This window comes from Aquila chrysaetos, chromosome 8 (assembly GCF_900496995.4).
Source record: "Aquila chrysaetos chrysaetos chromosome 8, bAquChr1.4, whole genome shotgun sequence".
In the NCBI taxonomy this organism is placed as follows: Eukaryota; Metazoa; Chordata; class Aves; order Accipitriformes; family Accipitridae; genus Aquila; species Aquila chrysaetos.
Genome location: NC_044011.1, coordinates 36,895,407 through 36,913,566, shown reverse-complemented (window position 1 = coordinate 36,913,566; position 18,160 = coordinate 36,895,407). Strand labels below are relative to the sequence as shown.

General features: G+C 38.1%; 1 protein-coding gene across 7 annotated transcripts in view; it reads left to right on the top strand.

Moving 5' to 3' along the window:
• Nucleotides 1-6,118: 6,118 nt before the first annotated feature.
• Nucleotides 6,119-18,160, top strand: part of ACYP2 (acylphosphatase 2) — a 47,107-nt gene continuing 35,065 nt past the window's right edge. Inside the window, exons 1-4 of one of the 7 annotated variants that reach the window (XR_003924719.2) lie at nt 6,229-6,413; nt 7,088-7,104; nt 9,366-9,475; nt 12,460-12,613. Coding sequence is in view for 5 of the 7 variants with exons in the window: in XM_030023373.2 (XP_029879233.1) it covers nt 6,810-6,856; nt 7,088-7,175; nt 9,366-9,475 (245 nt within the window). In the remaining 2 variants the exon portion in view is untranslated. Of the gene's footprint in view, nt 6,414-6,456; nt 6,857-7,087; nt 7,176-9,365; nt 9,476-12,459; nt 12,614-18,160 lie in introns of those variants that run through there. The other 6 variants (XR_003924718.2, XM_030023377.2, XM_030023375.2 and 3 more) reach the window with 6 other exon arrangements.

Below are 18,160 nucleotides of genomic sequence, written 5' to 3'. Positions count from 1 at the left end.
GTTGTCATTTTATTAGTGTTATAATTATCATTATTAGTTTCTTCTTTTCTGTTCTATTAAACCATTCTTATCTCAACCCATGAGTTTTACTTCTTTTCCCGATTTTCTCCCGCATCCCCCTGGGTGGGGGGGGAGTGAGTGAGCAGCTGCATGGTGCTTAGTTGCTGGCTGGGGTTAAACCACAACACTGCTTTATCTTAAAAAAAAAAAAAGCTCATTTCAGAGAAAAAAAACAGTTGACACATCTTCATGCCCTAGACAGAGTCAGGATGTAGTGAATTAGGGCTTTGATAAAACAAAAAGTCTTCCCTGCAATGTGCTGTATGAGAACACAGTTGTTCTACACAGGCTCTCAGAATAACTGTTTTTAAAAGCACAAAGTAACACAAAATCTACACAATATAGTCTAGCCACAGTAAAATAATGGGTTCACAATTTTGTATCCGTCACCATATAACTTGTGTTACTTAATGTAAGCAGTCCATGATTTTAGAGCATGAGAGGAACAAATTTAGGTCCCATCCACACAAAGTTTGGCTGCAGTCCTGTAATGTGATCTGTGTAGGCATGACCATGCCTCTGCACAGCACTCCACTTGCTTAAGTGGGCCTCCGCACAGGTGTGTGGGTCCTCCCACTCAGATCAGATTGCTGGATTTGGATCTTGCATTATAAATGGATCAGGAAACAAATGTTGTAACCAGGTCACCTGCCTGTGCTACGGGTATACTGTAGATTCATCTATAATATATTTAATTAGTCAGCCGCCAAGCAAATATTTTAGCAACTGTTATTTTTGTCCATGCATTATTACTTCAACAACCTTTCATTTTCATTTTTCTAGAAGGGTAATCAAATCCTCTTTCAAAACCAAACTGAATGCAGTACTTCTTTCAACCATTCTGTTAATTTTTTTCTCTAGGTTACACAGTAATAATTACAATGTAAGTAACCAGGTACATCATTCTCAAAGATTTTATAAAACGTATATGCTTGAATTTCAAGTTTTGCAGTTTTACAGCACAAAGTAATTTTTAGTTTATGATGCAGCTAAAGAAAACTGTTTCGTCCTATGTTGTTCTATTTTAACATGTGACTTCATTTTTGCTGAACACTACTTTGTTTTTTGGCTTGTTGATTTATATCTAGATGCTCTCTTAACAGACACCCTTTTTCTACACTTTTCTACAGAGTGCTTAGACTTTCTATGGTATGAAGATACTATATGAGAGGTATATAAGCTTAAATCTTTACTTCAGTTGACAGTTTTACATCCATTCCACTTGATTTTTAATTTCCTCTAAATAAGCTGACTCATGGCTGTTGGTAATAGTACTGACAAAACCCTTACAGGCTACAAACACTTCATTATCTTGTACTAAAGCTTATGGAATAAAAATTATTTTGTGTTTATTTCTGCACAATTACAACACTTCTATTCAGTAGTTCTGCAACAAACCATTGTTTTATTTTTTATGCTGAAGAAGGCAGACTACTGCTCTTCAAGAATCCCACTGTGTGCCTGTCTTGTCTTGCAGGCTTCTAAATCTAACCGTTAGTACTAAAGAAAAAACAGCTATTGTCAGCCAGCAATTTATAGAAAGATGAAAAAATTAGATGAAGTGAGACAATCTCTTATTTCACAATTGATCAAGATTATGCCTTCAAAAAGTTTCACTATATTTAGATACTATGTAAAAAAAGGACTGCAAAATAAAGACCCTGAAAAAGCTTGTACAACTTTGCAGTAAAGTCTGTAAAGTTGGAAATCTTATTAGTTTTTATTCAGAAATGAAGTAGTGAGAGTGAATACAATTTAGGAAAAAAAAACATGATAAGGGAACAAAGAAAAGCAGAAGACTACTGAAGAAGAGAGAAAGTTTATAATTTTGCTTGAAGAAGTAAACACAAAGGAAAAACAAAACATTATTTTAAAGGATAGAAGAGAGAGACTGATACACATTGCATTTGACAAAAAACAAACAAACAAAAAGACACTAGAAAGAACAAACTAAACTCATAGAACTTCTAACCTTTTTCCTAGGTATTCACTCCACACTAGGTAACAGTAATAACCAGACAACAGCAGCAGTAGCTTCTTTTATCTAGATGCTTCGGTATCCTTTGGGAAACCACTCATCAAAATCAGCTGGGGACCATTTGCAAGAGGATCAGGTTTAGAGTTTGGTTCAGATAAACAGTGATGAAACAGTTGCACAAGTATTAAAAATTCTAAAGAAAATTTATAGCTAAAGATATCAGCTAGCAAGTTGATGGCTGAGAGGGGTGAACTCCAAAGAAAAGTCAGGAATGTTAATAGTTGTAGACTGTGCAAGAAACTCTACAAAAAAGCAGCAGGAGAGCAGAAATGCAATCATGGACAGGTCTGAGGAGGAGCCATGTTAAATTAAAATGGTGCAGAAAAAAAGCAGCATAGTTACAAGTTGAAGGATGAATTAAGACAGCAAGGTGGGAGGTTATGTGCCTGATGGGACATCTGCGTGAACGCCAAAGATAGTAATTTTAGGAGTGGAACACATCAAGTAGATATGGTGGTGTGGGGTGACAGCCACATAGAGAGAAAGCAGGAGTAGTGGGTATTGAAAGAAAAAAAAGGTTTTAACAGTTTTCCAACTATTCTGTGCCAGAGGTGAACAAACAGCATAAGTAATAAAGCTACAACTTTCAAAATAACTTTAACAACCAAAACAAAAGCTTAATAAATAAGAATTTTTTTTATTGATAGTGGTCAGTGTCAAGGGCACCAATAGGTCTAATTGTCCTGACCAGTCTCACCTGGGACCCAACCACACCTCTCTGCTCCTTGGTCCAGGAGCTCCATTTAAGCTCAGGACTGAGCACATCTATTTCTCCTAAGGTATGGGTAGCCTAGTCTTTAGTCTTGTTTTTAGCTTTACCTCTTGGATGCACATTGTCTCTGTGTTGTAGTTTACTTCTAGTTCAGTCTTCTACTGCTCCTGGATGGACCCTGTTGTTACCCCCAGGCTCTGCCTGCCCTGCTCAGGTGCTGTAGGACTGTGTCACTTAAGTGCTAGGATCAAGCTCAGCTCCTTGTACAGCCATGTTTGTGCTCTTCTCTGATGTTTGGCTGCAATGGTACCATTGTGGGGTTTTGGTGTTTTCCAATAATTACTTTTTTTACTGTATTTCTTTATGCTATGACTAAAACCAGCACAGTGGGAAACTTTTACTGCACTTAAAGTAAATACTGGGAGGAATTTTTAAAGGTTTAATGTTCAGAGTAGAGGCAGATGACCTTGTGGTAAAATGAGACCTATCTGCAATAGAGTTTTCACCAATTGCAAAAAGCTTGCTAATTAAAGCACCTTTCAGAATAAAGAAGCCCTTCTCTACAAGCTTAGGTTGCAATAATAGCTGTTCCTAGATGATGCTGTGCTGGGAATGAAAGTTAATCTGTGTCTCAGAAGTGAGAACACAAAACAATGTTTTCTGAAAGAGAGGAATAAAAGCTAGCTAGCACATACGTGAATTAACAAGGATATGTAGTGATCAGAAAAGGAAAACTGAACTTAATGTGGTGAAAGAGGAGATAAATCTTAAAAAAAGCAATTGCTGTGAGTATAGCAAAGGCCTGGGCAAACTGGCACCATAATGGTTATCACTGGAATTCACTGCAGCCTGGAATTTCTCACTCAGATATTAATTGTGACTGTTGCTGCTTTGCTTTAATAATACAAAAGGTCACCCTTATTTACCGAGTAGCAAACTGAATCCAAGATTTGGTAATAGCTAAGCTGTCAGCAGAATGAAAGACTCTGTATTTTATCTACAGATGTTATGGTATTACATTTTTCTGTTCATCCTCATGCTCATCCTAAAGGTACAACAATTTGTTTGTTGCAGGAAATGTTTATAATCCTTTGCATTCCTCTGCAGTATAATCAAGGAATGTATCTTATGCCTTAACAGATGTAGGCATTTAGTATTTTTTACAATTGGCTGTAGCTTTAGGAATTACAACCAGCTGATTCTTCTTAGGCCAACATCACTGCCCTAGAGTAAAGAGGTGGAAGGGGGGGGGGAAAATCAGAATTTCACTGAATTCATACAGACTGTCTACATTCTTGATAGTGTATGCTAAAGCTCTCTTGTTAATTAGAGTGTTTAAACACTGTTTGTTTACTGATTACTTGGACTGTAAAATATTGGGTGTTTCATGGTATCACTTTCTGGAGTTCTTCAGGCTCTGTGTGGTATCTCTGCTACTTGTCATGAAATAATGAGAAATTTAGACTCATCTAGGGAAAGAGTGGCAAGATGTTCTTATGGCAAATAAAAAAACCTTAAGCTGACTTTTCTGTAAAAAGACAATAGCAGTAGGAAGACAGGAGATCAGATTATCTCTGAGCCAGGAAGCTCTCAAGGACAGCGACAAGAATGGATTCCCGTCCTGAGAACAAGCCAGTACAGCTATGAGGAGACCTAGCTGAGTGACATCGAGAAAACTCACTTGAAAAGTCAAAAGATTCTCTTGATAAAACAAAGGTTGCCATTGCCAGTACTGGAATCTGCAGCTAGCAAAGGGTACTCAGTACCAGAATAAGCTCTGGTTTCAAGGCATGTGTTACAATGCTTTATACTGTAAATAGGTTGCTATTGTACCTTTATTTTTTTTACCCGTCTTGCTCTTCACTGCTGATAGATGGCAGCAAATGACAAAAGATTTTCAGTCTATACTGCATTCTGTTCCTCTTTCTGTAGAATCTTCCTCTTTAGAAACAAAATGGTGCTGATTCCACACTAGCAAAATGTATGACCCCTGTAAAAAGCAAGGGTATGATTTAACATGTTATACAGTTAAAGGGAATGATGAAACTTTGTCCATTGTGTTCCTATTCCCTGTAATACTGGAAGCTTTCTGATCCTATGTGAACATTTTTGTTCTGCGCTGAATTGAATGGTTGTTTCTCTAGTTAATTCATGTATCTTGGAAAAGCAATTTTATTTTTTTTCTAGGTCTTGATCTATTTTTAACCTTCCTCTAGTCTTGAGATTCAAACATGTAAACAACTCGGGTTATGCTGCGTTACTGTTAGGACATGAAGTGGTGTGTGGGAGGGAATTGCCTAATGGAGAGAGCAAATAAAATTATTACTTTCGTTTTTATTGTAAAGTCACAGTTAACCTGCCTTTATCTGTTGGTGAGTAGGGGAAGGCTGAGATAATCTTCCAAGGTTGGTTAATGTTGCTTCTAGTGTAGAATTCTACCTGAAGACACTGAAGATTTTTTTGGAAAAAGCAAATACAGGAGGGGGGAGAATTAAACTGCCAGCAGACATAAAACACTCCAGAGAAAAATTTTCATGGTGTTTGGTTGGAGGTTCAGCCCACTAAACAACCGATTCCTGGCCTGTGGTTTTGCGCACGAAGCACCCACATGAAAGAAATAACATGCCAACACTTCTGAAAAGGGTTGCTAATGAAAACATGAGCACTAATAGATAGCAGTGAGGGTCTGGTGAGTAATAGTTTGTGTGAGGTGAGCTTTCTATCTCCAAGGCCCACTGCTCCAGCTGAGGAGTCTGGCCCCTTGCTGGCTTTGGTATTTGCCTCAGCATGGTGGTTGAACAGGGAAAAGAAAAGAGCTTTTAAAACTCCAGGTGAAAGCTGAAGTCATGTGGAGATGTGAGAGAAGTCAGTCATGCAGCCTTGCCGGGGAAGGATGCCCAAGATAAACTGGGGGTGGGGGAGTGTTGTATGTTGTAGCTTTCAACTACTTAACTTTCCACCTTATCAGTCAAAATCGCCTCAGTTCAGCCATGTGTGGAAAATACTTTTTTTGTTTCAATGATTCCTGTAAATCCCTGAAAGAGGCTAATGCTGGTTACCTGTGTGCTGGATGCTCGAGGTGGGAAACCCAGTTTGGGCATATATGCCTACTGCACCAGCCCTGAAAGAGGAGAGTCTCGTTCAGACCTTTGTTCTCTCAACGTATTTCTAATCTCAAGAGAGAATAACGCCTTTATGAGGCCTCAGCAAGTACCTCACGACACGCCGCTGGCGGCAGCTGCTGCAGAGCGTTTGTAGCCCGGCTGAGGCGGCGAAGGGCCGCGCCGGCCCTCAGAGGCGAGGTACTCCCCGAGTGGCGGTTTCTCCCCCCCCAGTCAGGGGGTTCGTTTGGGGGGTCGTGCCCCCCCGCCCGCCTGCCTCTGTGTGAGGCGGCCGCTTACGCGGGAAGCTTGAGCCTCGCGCGCTCCCGTCCGGACGCCGCTGGCCGGGGGAAGGCAGCGGCCCCCTTCGGCCGCGGCCCGGAGAGCAGCGTACTACGCGACAGCGGCTCTTCCTTCCCCGACGCGGCCGCCATGTCTGCCCTAGCGAAGGCCTCCGGCGCGCTCAAATCAGTGGATTACGAAGTGTTCGGACGAGTGCAAGGTAAAGACGGGCGCTGGGCTGGGGGCGCGTGGGGTGGGGCGCCGCACTGAGGCGGCGGCTGCGGTGGCGCCAAGGGCGCGCCCTTGCGGCGGGCCGCGCATGCGCGCGGGGGCAAGTGAGGCGGGAGGGGGCTGAGGCGACGGCGTCGTGTGGGGGAGCGTGGCAGGGGCGGCCGCCGCCGCCTCTTCGCCCCCAACGGGAAGGGGGAAAAAAAGGTTGTAAATATGCCCCCGCTGTAAGACTCGCCCGGTTCCCTGGGGAGCACAGGCTGTGCTGTCAAAAGCATTTGCTGTTAGCCGCGTTTATGTTCGCGTTTTCTGTCAGCGCGGTTGTGTGGGAATGCCCCCCCGCCCTCGCCGGGTTAGCAGCAAACCTCTAACGTGAAAATTAAGTCAAATGCAATTCGCGTACCGCAGCGTCTTCATTACAGAAAGCTACATGAGGTAACTGCGTTAATGAAAATAATCGGTTGTCGAAGGGAAGACTCAAGGCCAGCTTGTACCCAAATTCTGTAGAGTTTGCCCAACGTTAAAATTCATAACTGCTCTCCAAAATTTCTGTAAGAAAAGACCCCAGATGACTTGTATGCAGTTTCCTGTAATTTCATATGAAGTGAAATTCCTAGAAGTGGTATTCTTTCAAATTATTTTAATGTCTTTTTCTTTCTTTTCTAGGTGTTTGTTTCAGGATGGTAAGGCAATGTCTGATTTACCAGTTCTACTTTACAGGATAGTATTTCCAGTGCTAAAAATACAGCAGCAGGTCTGTAGAGTATAAACATATCCAGCCTGAACTTTGAGTTCTAGGTTAGATGGTTAAGTATTGCAAGTGGATTTAAAAGGAAAAAATATTTGTTTTGTATTACTGTTATATTAAAATGGATTTTTAAAAGCTTACTAATGTGTTGCTTGTTTGCATACTATCTAAAGATTGTGTTTGGATTACTTGTGATAAAACAGCCACAAGAGCATTATAACATGTTAATCTCTAGATTCTTGATATTGGCTTCTGAAACAGTGTGTTCCAGTTGAAATTTTTTTTTAATGGCAATTGTACCCATATTTAAGGAAGCTTATTGTGTTTCCTTGTAACAATGTGCTACAAACACACAGTCTATGGCTCATATTCCAGCCAAATGTCTCCCCAGCTCTGAACATGCAGCAGGTAGTTTTGCATTTCACAGAAACCCAAGCAGCAAGAGGACACATTTCAAAGAACAGTTCTTTGCCTGAAAATAGTGGACCATGCTTAATATTAGACCTGAAAGTTTTTATGTGTAGTTTATATGTGTTGTGAAATAGTGAAAAATTGAAATGGATAGAGAATTATGATATAGTATGTCTTGAATTTAGTTATTCTATCAAGTGGAAAAGGTATGCCCACACATTATGTGGTGGGCAAGTGCAAGCTTGCTCTGCCTTGTTTTGAGCTGACCTGGAGCTGTGCGCACACACACCACAGTGCCAGTACTGAGCTAGTAAGCAGTATTGAGAAACAGGTTGTCAGCTGCATTCCCATGCTTTTGGACAAGTTCCTATGGAGCAGCTGTTCATAATCAACTTGAAAAATACTCTTTGTGGTTAGCAACACCTTTTCATTGCCTAGATTACCCCAAAATTTGTTTGATCTTTTGGAGTGTAGTCATATTGACCTGCAGTTTGGCTGTTGACATTAGAGTAAGTGTATAAAGAGGCTGATAATGCAGTGCACGCATTTAGTATCTGTGTACTTTTTGGGTATTACTGCACATACTCTAAAATGTTTGGCTATTTCCCATCAAAATGTATTGAAAACTCTCAGATCTTATTGTTGGAGCCATCAGTCTGTTGATGTTCTGTAATACAAAATAAAAACACAGGCCACGTAGTCTTATACCTCTTTACTAGATGTGCAAGAAGCAAAACAGAGGATGTACCTTTAATATAAATAAATTTGCTATTGATGAAATGAAGTACTGTGTATTGGCTAATAGTGTTTTTATTGTCCTATATGGAACAAAAATTTAATGGATTTCTGCAAAACAGGCATTCCGTTCCCTACCATTTCAGTGTTCAGAGACAAAATATGAAAACCATGCATATGTTTCGTATGTACATGAAAGACAGAAAATGAGAAAGTTTAAAAAACAAAACAAAAACCCAAAACCAAAAAAACAAGCTCAGAAAACAGGGTACTCAGAAGAAGTGAATAACTGGGAGACCACAATTTGTTGTAGTATTGCAAAAATACTAGAAAACCAGTATAATTAGGTTATGACCTTTGCAGCAATTTGTTAGTAGTAATGCAGCAGCTAGGGGTAGAATTTAAGGAGTGAAAGTCAGGTGGCAAGGATTTAAAATGAAACTGGAGAAAAGGAACTATGAAGTTTGTACATGTAGCAAATTTAATGATTTTGGACATGTGATTGAAGAGGCAAATGAGCAGTGATAGGAGCTGTAGAAAGGAATAGAGTAGGTACAAGGGAGTGGTGTGGGATTAGTAGAGTCCTTTGTGACCAAACTGTGTTAAGTTCCTGAAATAAGGGGAGCAAGTCTTTGGCCTCCCTGTCAGTGAAAAAAAGCATCACACCATCAGAAGGTTTCTATGTATGTACATATGATAAAGAGGAAGATGACTTTTATTACGAGCAGTGTAGTGTCTCAGTGGGAGCCATCATATCTATAGGGTTTTTTTTGAAGAAAAGTATTAAAAGCTGTGAAGATGGAAGCGGGAATTAACTCATGCGTTTATTACCTATATGTAAAATCTCATTCTTGTTCAAAAGCTGGCTGCTTTTGCTGCAACTTCAGAGCTGACAGGAGTATCTTAATGCCTGAGTATAAGTATCATCCATGGATTTTTTTCTTAAGTGTAGGTATTAAAGCTATGAAAATGAAAGTGGGGTTTTAAGTGGTATACATGTGGTGTATATGCTGACACTGATTGTCCTTTTTCATTATTTTTTCAAATCAGTACACAGAAGAGGAAGCTAGGAAATTAGGAGTGGTTGGCTGGGTTAAAAATACCAGTAAAGGAACTGTAACGGGCCAAGTTCAGGGCCCAGAAGATAAAGTAAACGCAATGTAAGTATTTTTGTGGGGTTTTTTTAGTCTTATTAAAGTAATTTACAGAAACATTTTTCATCCAAAGTGACAAGTACATTCATATGTCAGTAATGTAACAGTACTTTCAGTAATCAGTTTTGGTTTTGAGGAGATACATTCTTTTAAGCTGTAGAAAAGTCTTTAAGCTTTAAAAATAGTGTGTGGCATTAGCCAGTTTTAATTTCTAATGTCACACAGTTTGTCAGTGTGTTTCCCTAACATACTCTTTTCTTGTGAAATGAAGAAGCAGCCTTTATTCATACATGTGAGCACAGATCTGGTTAATTCTTCAAAACATCTGTGTAAAGAAACAGACTGAAAAATTTCTTGAAATGCTTGTTCAGCCTGTGCTTAATTTAATGGAAACTGAGTTTAAGTATGACTTTTTTTCCCCCGATAAAAAAAAAAGAAAAATACACATTTCAGTAAAGGCCTGTAGTCTCTACCATCTGTAAATCAATTTTGAAATATTTTGGTGTCTTTAAAGGAACGGGTATTATTTTCTTTATTAAGCTGCCAATTTCCGAATGCTTACAGCTATCACTCTGAGGAAATGATGCCTGGAAAAGCACGAAGCCCAATTCAGTTGCTTCCAACTATCATTTTTTGCAAGTGTATATAGGGAGATTGTTGGGAGTTTAAAAATCCTTCAGTGGTTTGTTCTCTCAACAAAGAATGAGTGAGGGTAAAACTTTCCTTCGTAAGCTTTAATATGGATGGGCAATTATTAGTGCAAATTCTGCCAGCACTTTCCAATACAGGAATTGCTTCAAAACTGAACCTAGATAAAGTGAAGTTGGCTTTTTTGCAGAGAAAGTAGTGTTACGCTCTCTGGTAAAGAGATTTATATATGACTATTGAATGTGACAGAAGTATTTGTAGTAATTTTCTTTGGTCTTGAGCTTAACATTTGGTTGCTTATCTTGGGCTGCAAAACATTTACAAAGCCAGAGAAACATCAGTTGTTTGTTTCATAGGTCAAGTTTATACTTGTGTTCTGGAAGACTTTTGCCTGATCTAAGTATTTAGTAAATTTAGTAACTTGGTGCCAGCTCTCTAGTTAATTTAGAACACCTAAAATGAATATGTGAGAAATAGGGATTTGGTTTCTATTTGTTGGAGTACTTTTTCATTTAAAAATTTCTAATCTGTTGATTTATTCTCATGAAGCAGGTTTAAGTGAAAGCACAGCTTAGCTCCTGATATTTCTTGTTTTTGCATGAACTAGGATTGCTGCAGAATGCAGTGTTTTCTTCTATCCTTTTCCCTTTCCCCATTGTCTGTGTTGATAGGTTTCGAAGGAAACAGTGCTTACCCCAACGCCAGAAAGTTTGTGTGTAATAGGGGATCTGGCAGTACAGCTGCAAAATTAGACTAACAAGACTAGTTTTTTTCTCAAAGATACGTACAAACTATTCCAAAAGGAAGTAAAAGTTTTAATTTTTCATTGTTACACAATTTTAAGTAGGGTCAGCAAGCTGGATTGCGACCAAAAAAAAAAAGTTGAAGCTTTTGATGTACATTGTGTTGCCACTGCTTCATTTCATGCTGGAAATCAATGTTTTCCTCTGATGTGGGAATAATGTTGCAATGCTGAAGTTGAAGTACGATTTTGAAATATGCTTTGAGATCTGATTATTAAATTGGAGATCCTAGAGTAGAATGCTGAAGGAGAAACAGTTCACTTTTCCTTGCTCCCTGTGTGCACTCTGATATAGTGAAAAGATAATGAGTTTATTTTGGGCATTCAATTGGTGAACTTGCACGTTGAAAGGGAGCTCTTGTATATGAACAGCTACAGGCCCTTATTTCTCTCTGCTAGTACATGTTAGTAGGAGATCAAAACAGGTTTGCATTTTTGAAGTTTTTTGTAGAGCTTATAGCATTTTTTGTAATGCTCAGTCATGCTTCTTAGGAATTCATAATACTGTGTTCTAGATTGAAGGGTTATTTAAAATACTATATTAAATAAAAATGTGAGGCTTGCTTCTGCTATGGCAAATTAATATTAACCAGTAATCCTAAACATACATTTGTAATCAAACTGTGATAAATAATCAGGAGAAAATTCTGGCACCAGCTTCCTATGCAAGCTCTTGTTTGTATTTGCTAGATATTCAGAACTTAAGAGGCTGTATGTGTATGACACTTAAAAATTTGGAGATCTCGTATGTTCAAAGAAATTGAACACTTTTCAGAGAAATACAGTACATGAATCAATATTGTAAGGTATTTCAAGAAAGGTTCCTGTTGAGTGCTATTTCAAATATTGGGACAATCTGTTATGTTGTAGAAATCTTTCAAGAATAGTTTGTTCAGTGTCTTTTGGACAGGTATTTTCATACTTGCGTAAGTTTCCAAATTAAACTTTAGGCACAAAATAGCCTGATTTTCAGAGGTGCAGCACCTGGACTTTTAAAAAATCACATATTAGTGGTAATAAAATTATTTGTCAGTTGTTTTACTGGTTCTGGCTTGTTAATGTTAGTATTTTTTTAGGGGGAGGTGGAAGGGGTGTTTTGGTTTATCATAAACAATGTTTGTTTTTTCATGATGCTAAATAGAATCATGAACATAGACTAAAAAGAGAGTAGGGATGCCATTAGAAAGTACAGTTCTAGAACAGGTAAATAGAAAAAGCAATATGGGAGGGAGGAAAAGAGGGATAAGGATTCGAGAGGAGGATAAAGACAGGGAAAGTATAGAAAATGTGGGAAAAACACCATGAGGCAATTCAATGTTACCAGAAGCATGGAGTGAATAACAAAGCATGCCTTTGTTCTGGAGCAGTAAAGCGGCAGACCTCTAACCCAACGGTTTTCCAGCAGCAGTCTTTTGCTCCTGATTTTCTGACCCTTTTTATTCTATTTTGTATCACTGCTTGTATTGTGAGGCACAGCTAGGAAGCATCCAGTACAGGCTCAAGAAACAATGCCTTTATATGATTTTTTTTTTTCATGCAGGCTGCAAGGTAAAATACAATCTGGGAGGAATTATGAAGATGGTCCTGGTGATCTATTTTAAGCATTATTGTAATGCATCCATGGAGTTTAGATGGAGAGTGACCAGAACAAGTATAAAGTGGAGAACATAAGCTTTAAAGCAGGAGAGTTTGAGGTATGACTATCCACCCATACTTAAAACTCTCTAGTGACGTGAGAGCATGTTAGAGAAGATCAATTTTGAAAATCAGTAGGCCAGGCAACTGATGATCTTTGGACAGTCTTAGGTAGTCAAATACAACTTTATTGCATTAGAACTGAGGGTTTAGGTGCGGGAAGGCAGCCAGAGGCTATGTGTCTACTGCTGCAGATGCAGCACAGAGGAGTGTTTGCTAATGCAGGCAGTGGTCTGTGGCTTTTGTTCCTACCCATCTTGCCAGCGAAAAGAACTGGCCTTTTTTACCTGAGCCTGGTGTAGTTCCTTAAGCAGAATGCTGAAGCCTGGATTTTGTCCTGAAGTGTGGAACTAATTGCTTCTCTGCAGACATAAAATATGGTTATGATGAATTACTTTGAAAGATGAAGTGCAAAATGGAGTTTCCTCTGGAGCATGTAACAACTTAGCAGGGGCATTCTGACTTTTGCAGAAATAAGTGGAAATTGGTAGGTAAATATGAAGGATTGGGGCCTGAAAAGTGTTGTAGGTACAGGAAGTTTAGTTCCTTACTGGACCATTCACTTCGTGTTGAATATGGGTGTAAGTTTTTGATTTATGTTCTGTGGTGATGAAATCTTGACCACACTGAAAACTGGCAAAATCTACTGACTTCCCTGAGGCTAGGATTTCACCGTGAATTTCACTGAAATTCAAGAATCTTGAGGTATGAATGAGAAGGTTTTGATTTTTAGATATTTTCATTTCAAGATTTGTCTTCAATTTGTTTTAATGAAAATCTTTGAGATTCTCAAAGATCAGGTGACTTTTACTTAAAAGTGTGTTTTGAAGCCAGTTTTTCATTTTAATTGGGAGATCTTGCAGACCATTTTAGAGGGTATTTTTAAGAAGACTTGAGAACCTTTTACCTGGAAGCTTGCTTTAATAGCCTTTGCTTTTTAACCTCTAGATGGAGCTGTTTGGTCTGGAGATACTTTCAACTATACATGCTTCATTTGAAGTGTATCTATTTTTAGACTGTTACAGTAGAATCCATCTTTTTCTTCACTACCTCTTTCCCTACTGTATTTTAGAGTCCTGTTCTGTTTGCTGCTACTGTGCCACATAGATAACACCCATTATCCTTAGATACTGAAAGCTCATATTCAGTCTTTTGCCTGTTTGTAAGCCAAAGAATACTGAAGTCACAAGAAAAGCCGAGTTGCAGCATTTCTAAAACGTAATGACATAAGGTTTTATGGTAAACTGAAGGCTTTTTTGCCAGCCCAGGTATTGTTAAATGGGGTAGAGGAGGTAGCCCTTTGGTTTCTTTTTTTCAGGAAGACTTATAGTACAGGGTTTTCATTATAGTATCTCGTGATATTTTTTCCATTTTATTCATTAAATAACGTTAGAGCTGTTGTAGTCATTGTGGTTGTTGCCATAGCAACTTGCATTGACAGGCTAGAAATCACTTTCCTATGAGAATTTTTTGGACTTTGAATGATGACATATTAGTTAGCCATTAAAAAAGGAAGAGAAGACTCTGGCAGATTGCCAAGTTCAGAATTTATTCCAAAAATCAAAGATTTCAAATCAGGTTGACACTTTAAAATGTGAAATCTTACGACATTTTTTAGACACAAGTAGTGTATAACAGCATAGTAAGTATTCTTCCTGTCTTTGTAGAAAGGCATGATATTAAATATAGATTGCTTGTCTTGGAAATTGTTCTTAATTAGTAAATTAATGCTAATTTAATTTGAATGTTTTAACTTTTAATATCAACATCAGTTAAGAAGAATTAATATTAAATATATAAATGACACAAGACTTGAAAATTACTTCAGTGTGTATCTGCATAGAAAAATCTAGATTTTTCTACCATGTAAGAGGGGAGAACAAAACTCTTTATTAGTTAATATTGCAACTGTCCTTCTGTCTCTGCTTCATTAGTTGGGTGTATCCAAGATTCCTGTCTGTACCAACTGGCATTGAATAAATACTTTTTTCCTCAATATAATTTTTAATTGTTTGCAGAGAATAGCCCTGATGGCATGAAATGGAACTAAATACTAGTAAAAAAACCCCTCCATATTTGGAGTATGACTGGGTTCCTTGAGCAAAATACTGGATCTTAAAACCCAATTTATGTTGAGATATAAAATGAACAGATTTTGAGATTTTTGTCCATTTTAAAAGGATATTTTTTAAAATTTTTAAATTTTTTAAATACAGCTCAGTCTAACTGTTGTTTAAGGGAAGAAACTGTAATGCTTCTTTGCACATGAACCTAGGCATAACAGTAGAAATGAATCTGCAGGGGACACTTGTACAGACAAGGAAGTGGTTTAGGTTTTTAGATACATTCAAGACTTCTGTGGTATACCCAGAAGCCTGCTATTGAAAAGAAGACAAAGGCAGTTGAGTGAAAAGTTCAGAGAGGTTGGAAATATTGGTGGATTAGGGAGAGAATATGGAAGTCAGTTTGTGTTTGGCAACAGCTGATCTGTAAAATAATGTGATTGCAGACTGGGAATTAGTAGATTCAAGAAATGGTGAGTAACATCAGACTAGCAGAAAAGGTACAAAACTTCCAGAGATACTTTTATATCTGGGCGGCAGAGAGGCAGCATGATACAGTAACCAAAGGTGTGCTGTAATAGAAAAAAATCATGATGGGAGATTGGTTGGAGAGATAGAAGGAAAATTCTGAAATCTGTTAGTGTGGGAGAGGAGAATGTAAGTGGTGGAAGTGAAATATGGAGGGGAGGTTGATAAACTCTACCAAGTTTATGATCAAATGTGGTAGAGAGGATATAGCAAGAAAGAGATATTTAGACCATCTTAATTACTTCTAAAACAAATGAAGTAGGCTGTGAGAAACTCTTACCATTATTCAAAGATGAATGTAGTTCTCAAAGTAGACTCCAAATTCATAGGTATACATTTTCAGGTTTGTATTTATTGAAAGGCTGTAAAAATTTATTACTGGAATGATTTAATTGCTAGCCATATTTAATGAACACACTGGCTGAAATTCCATTGTATCTTTTATCTGATCAACGAATGTGTAGGCCAAGGTGAACACTAGCATCCCAAGTGTCTGGAAAAGCATATAGAAACAAAATTGCAAATGCTAGTTTTGAAGTTGATCATGCAAAGAACACTGGTTGTTATAGGCTTTGCTGTTACAGAAAACATTTATAAAATTGTGAGGCCTAATACTTTTTGCCATGCTTATTTTCTATAATACTCTATAAAAATGCATCTGCTCTGATGCAGAGCACTTAATGTTTACCTTGTGTCTTGTCAATGAGGTAGCTATGTGCCATAATAATATGGCTGAAGTATTTCCTGGATGTGCTGTTCTTGGGAAGCTGACAGTGATATATTTTGAAGGAAAGGGGAGAGGGAAATTAAAATCACATTCTTTAAGCTTTCTTTTTTACTTTGCTAAAATGTGAAATAGTGAAAAAGGGTTAGGATGTGTTCTCATTTATGACTGTAATGAAGTAGAGTTCTTCCATTAATCACCACTGAAGGTGATTTACAGTGTTTCAGTGACTCAATAGCAGTCGGATGACAAGAAATATGATGGGGTCTTTTATAGTTCAATGTGGGTCCAAGTATAACAAGCTCAGGGTTTTTTGTTTGGTTTTATTTTTATTTGTTTAAAGGTTAAACTAACCTATACTGGAAAATTAAATTGTGTTAAACCATAATCTTTGTGGCTAGTGTAATGGTAAATGTGACCATCTCTCTTCATACTGAATGCTTGAGGTGTTAACTTCTTGTCTATGATTATTTGTTTATCGCTTAAAAGTGATAGGCTAAATTGTGAACTATTTAAGTTATGCAGGCTCAGAGCTTGGTGCTGTAAATTAAATTTACTAGATGTTACTGATGATGACCTGGGAAGAATGGAATTAAACCCTGTTCTTTGGGATCTTAGCAGTTCAAAACTAGATAAATGAAGGAACTAATTATGGTTTATTGTAGCAACTGTACTCTGGTTAAAAGACAAGGAATGGGTCAGGTAAGTCAGAAGATGTAGTTTTTTGTTACTGGCTTCTGAGAATAAAACCAGTAAGATATTCATGATACTTAGCTGAAGGAGAGTGCTGTTGTGCTTCCAACATAAAACTGGAGGCCTGGTGGCTTACCCTTGTTCTGCCCTTGCCATTTTATATCTTGCAGTAGTGCCAGCTGCCCCTAAGTGAAGTCTGCTCTTGTTAGTCACTTAAGGGCATAGCAAAAGGCAATTCTCTCCCTGAGGACCAGGAGTGGTGGAAGGAAGAGAGGTGTAGCTCTCCACTAAGGTCACACAGCCCACCAGTGACAGAGCCAGAAATAGAAGTGGACTCCTGGCACAGGTCCTGTCCTTTAGACTGCTGGATTGTCACAGTTGGTTACTTTGAAATGCCATAAACCACTAAAGTTTTTAACCATGGTTATGTCTTTCTTGATATGGAATAGTGCAAAAAATGTTTTCCACACCTCTGATTTTTCTGCTGGAGTATAAAGATAGCTGTATGGTATGGCCCTGTAGATTTTTTTAATCTAGAAATTTTTACAGTCACTTGTGAATTTGCAGTAGCTCAGAGGAACTGGAATTCTTTATAAAGTGTCTGTTTCCATTTCTGATCATTGAAGTGTTTGCAGTAATATATTTTGATAGAAATATAGTTTAACAAATTATGCTAAATGTAAGCTTATAATACAAATAGTTAATTAGGATTTACTAAATACTGTCTTATTAGAGCTTAATCCTCATGTTTTCTTTACCTTTTGAGTATTGGATTTTTTTGAAGGAGTGCAAGCTAAGCAGTTTAGTCAGGCTTGAGAATAAAAAGTTCTTCTTGAAGATCACGTTATCATTGACACTTAAGGTTAATAAGGTAGTGCAGTGTTTTAATTCTCACAGCTATTATTCTAAAATATATGTTATAGTTTAGTCTTAAACACAAGTCTATTGAGTTATTAACTCATTTGTTGGAGGGAGGGGGCCACCTCTCAACAGCTTATGGTATTTGATGCTTGAATTGATTCAGTGAAGAAAGTTTTTTCCTTCCACCTCCCTCTCAAGCTGCCAGAAATGTCTGTTTGCTTTACTGGGAGCCATATGACTCCTTTTGTTCATTAAAATTTTAAGGTATTCCATGCTTGTATGTTTGTAAGTCTGTGTAAATGAGCGGAGAAAAGAAGTTGCTGCAGGCCTCTCATGCGTACCTGGTCTCTTGTTCTTATTACTAGTGGGCATATTAATATTTGTTTAACTGTTAGATACAGAGAAGACACAAAGCTGCTTTCCTTTTATGTTTATAGAGCATCTACCAGATGTTATTCCTGCATTGAAACAGGACTTAATTTCTGCAATTGTGCCTCTGCAATAAGAAGTGTTACTCTGTACGGTGTCTTGGAAAACTCAGTATGTGATCTTGGGCAAGGTGCTTAACTTGTTCTCTTACTATGTCTCTCTAGTGGCTTGCCTCTTTGGAAATGACGATTCCACAGGGCTGTTGCATTAATGCTTCAAAGTCCTTTAGCAGTGTTAGTATGTGAAGT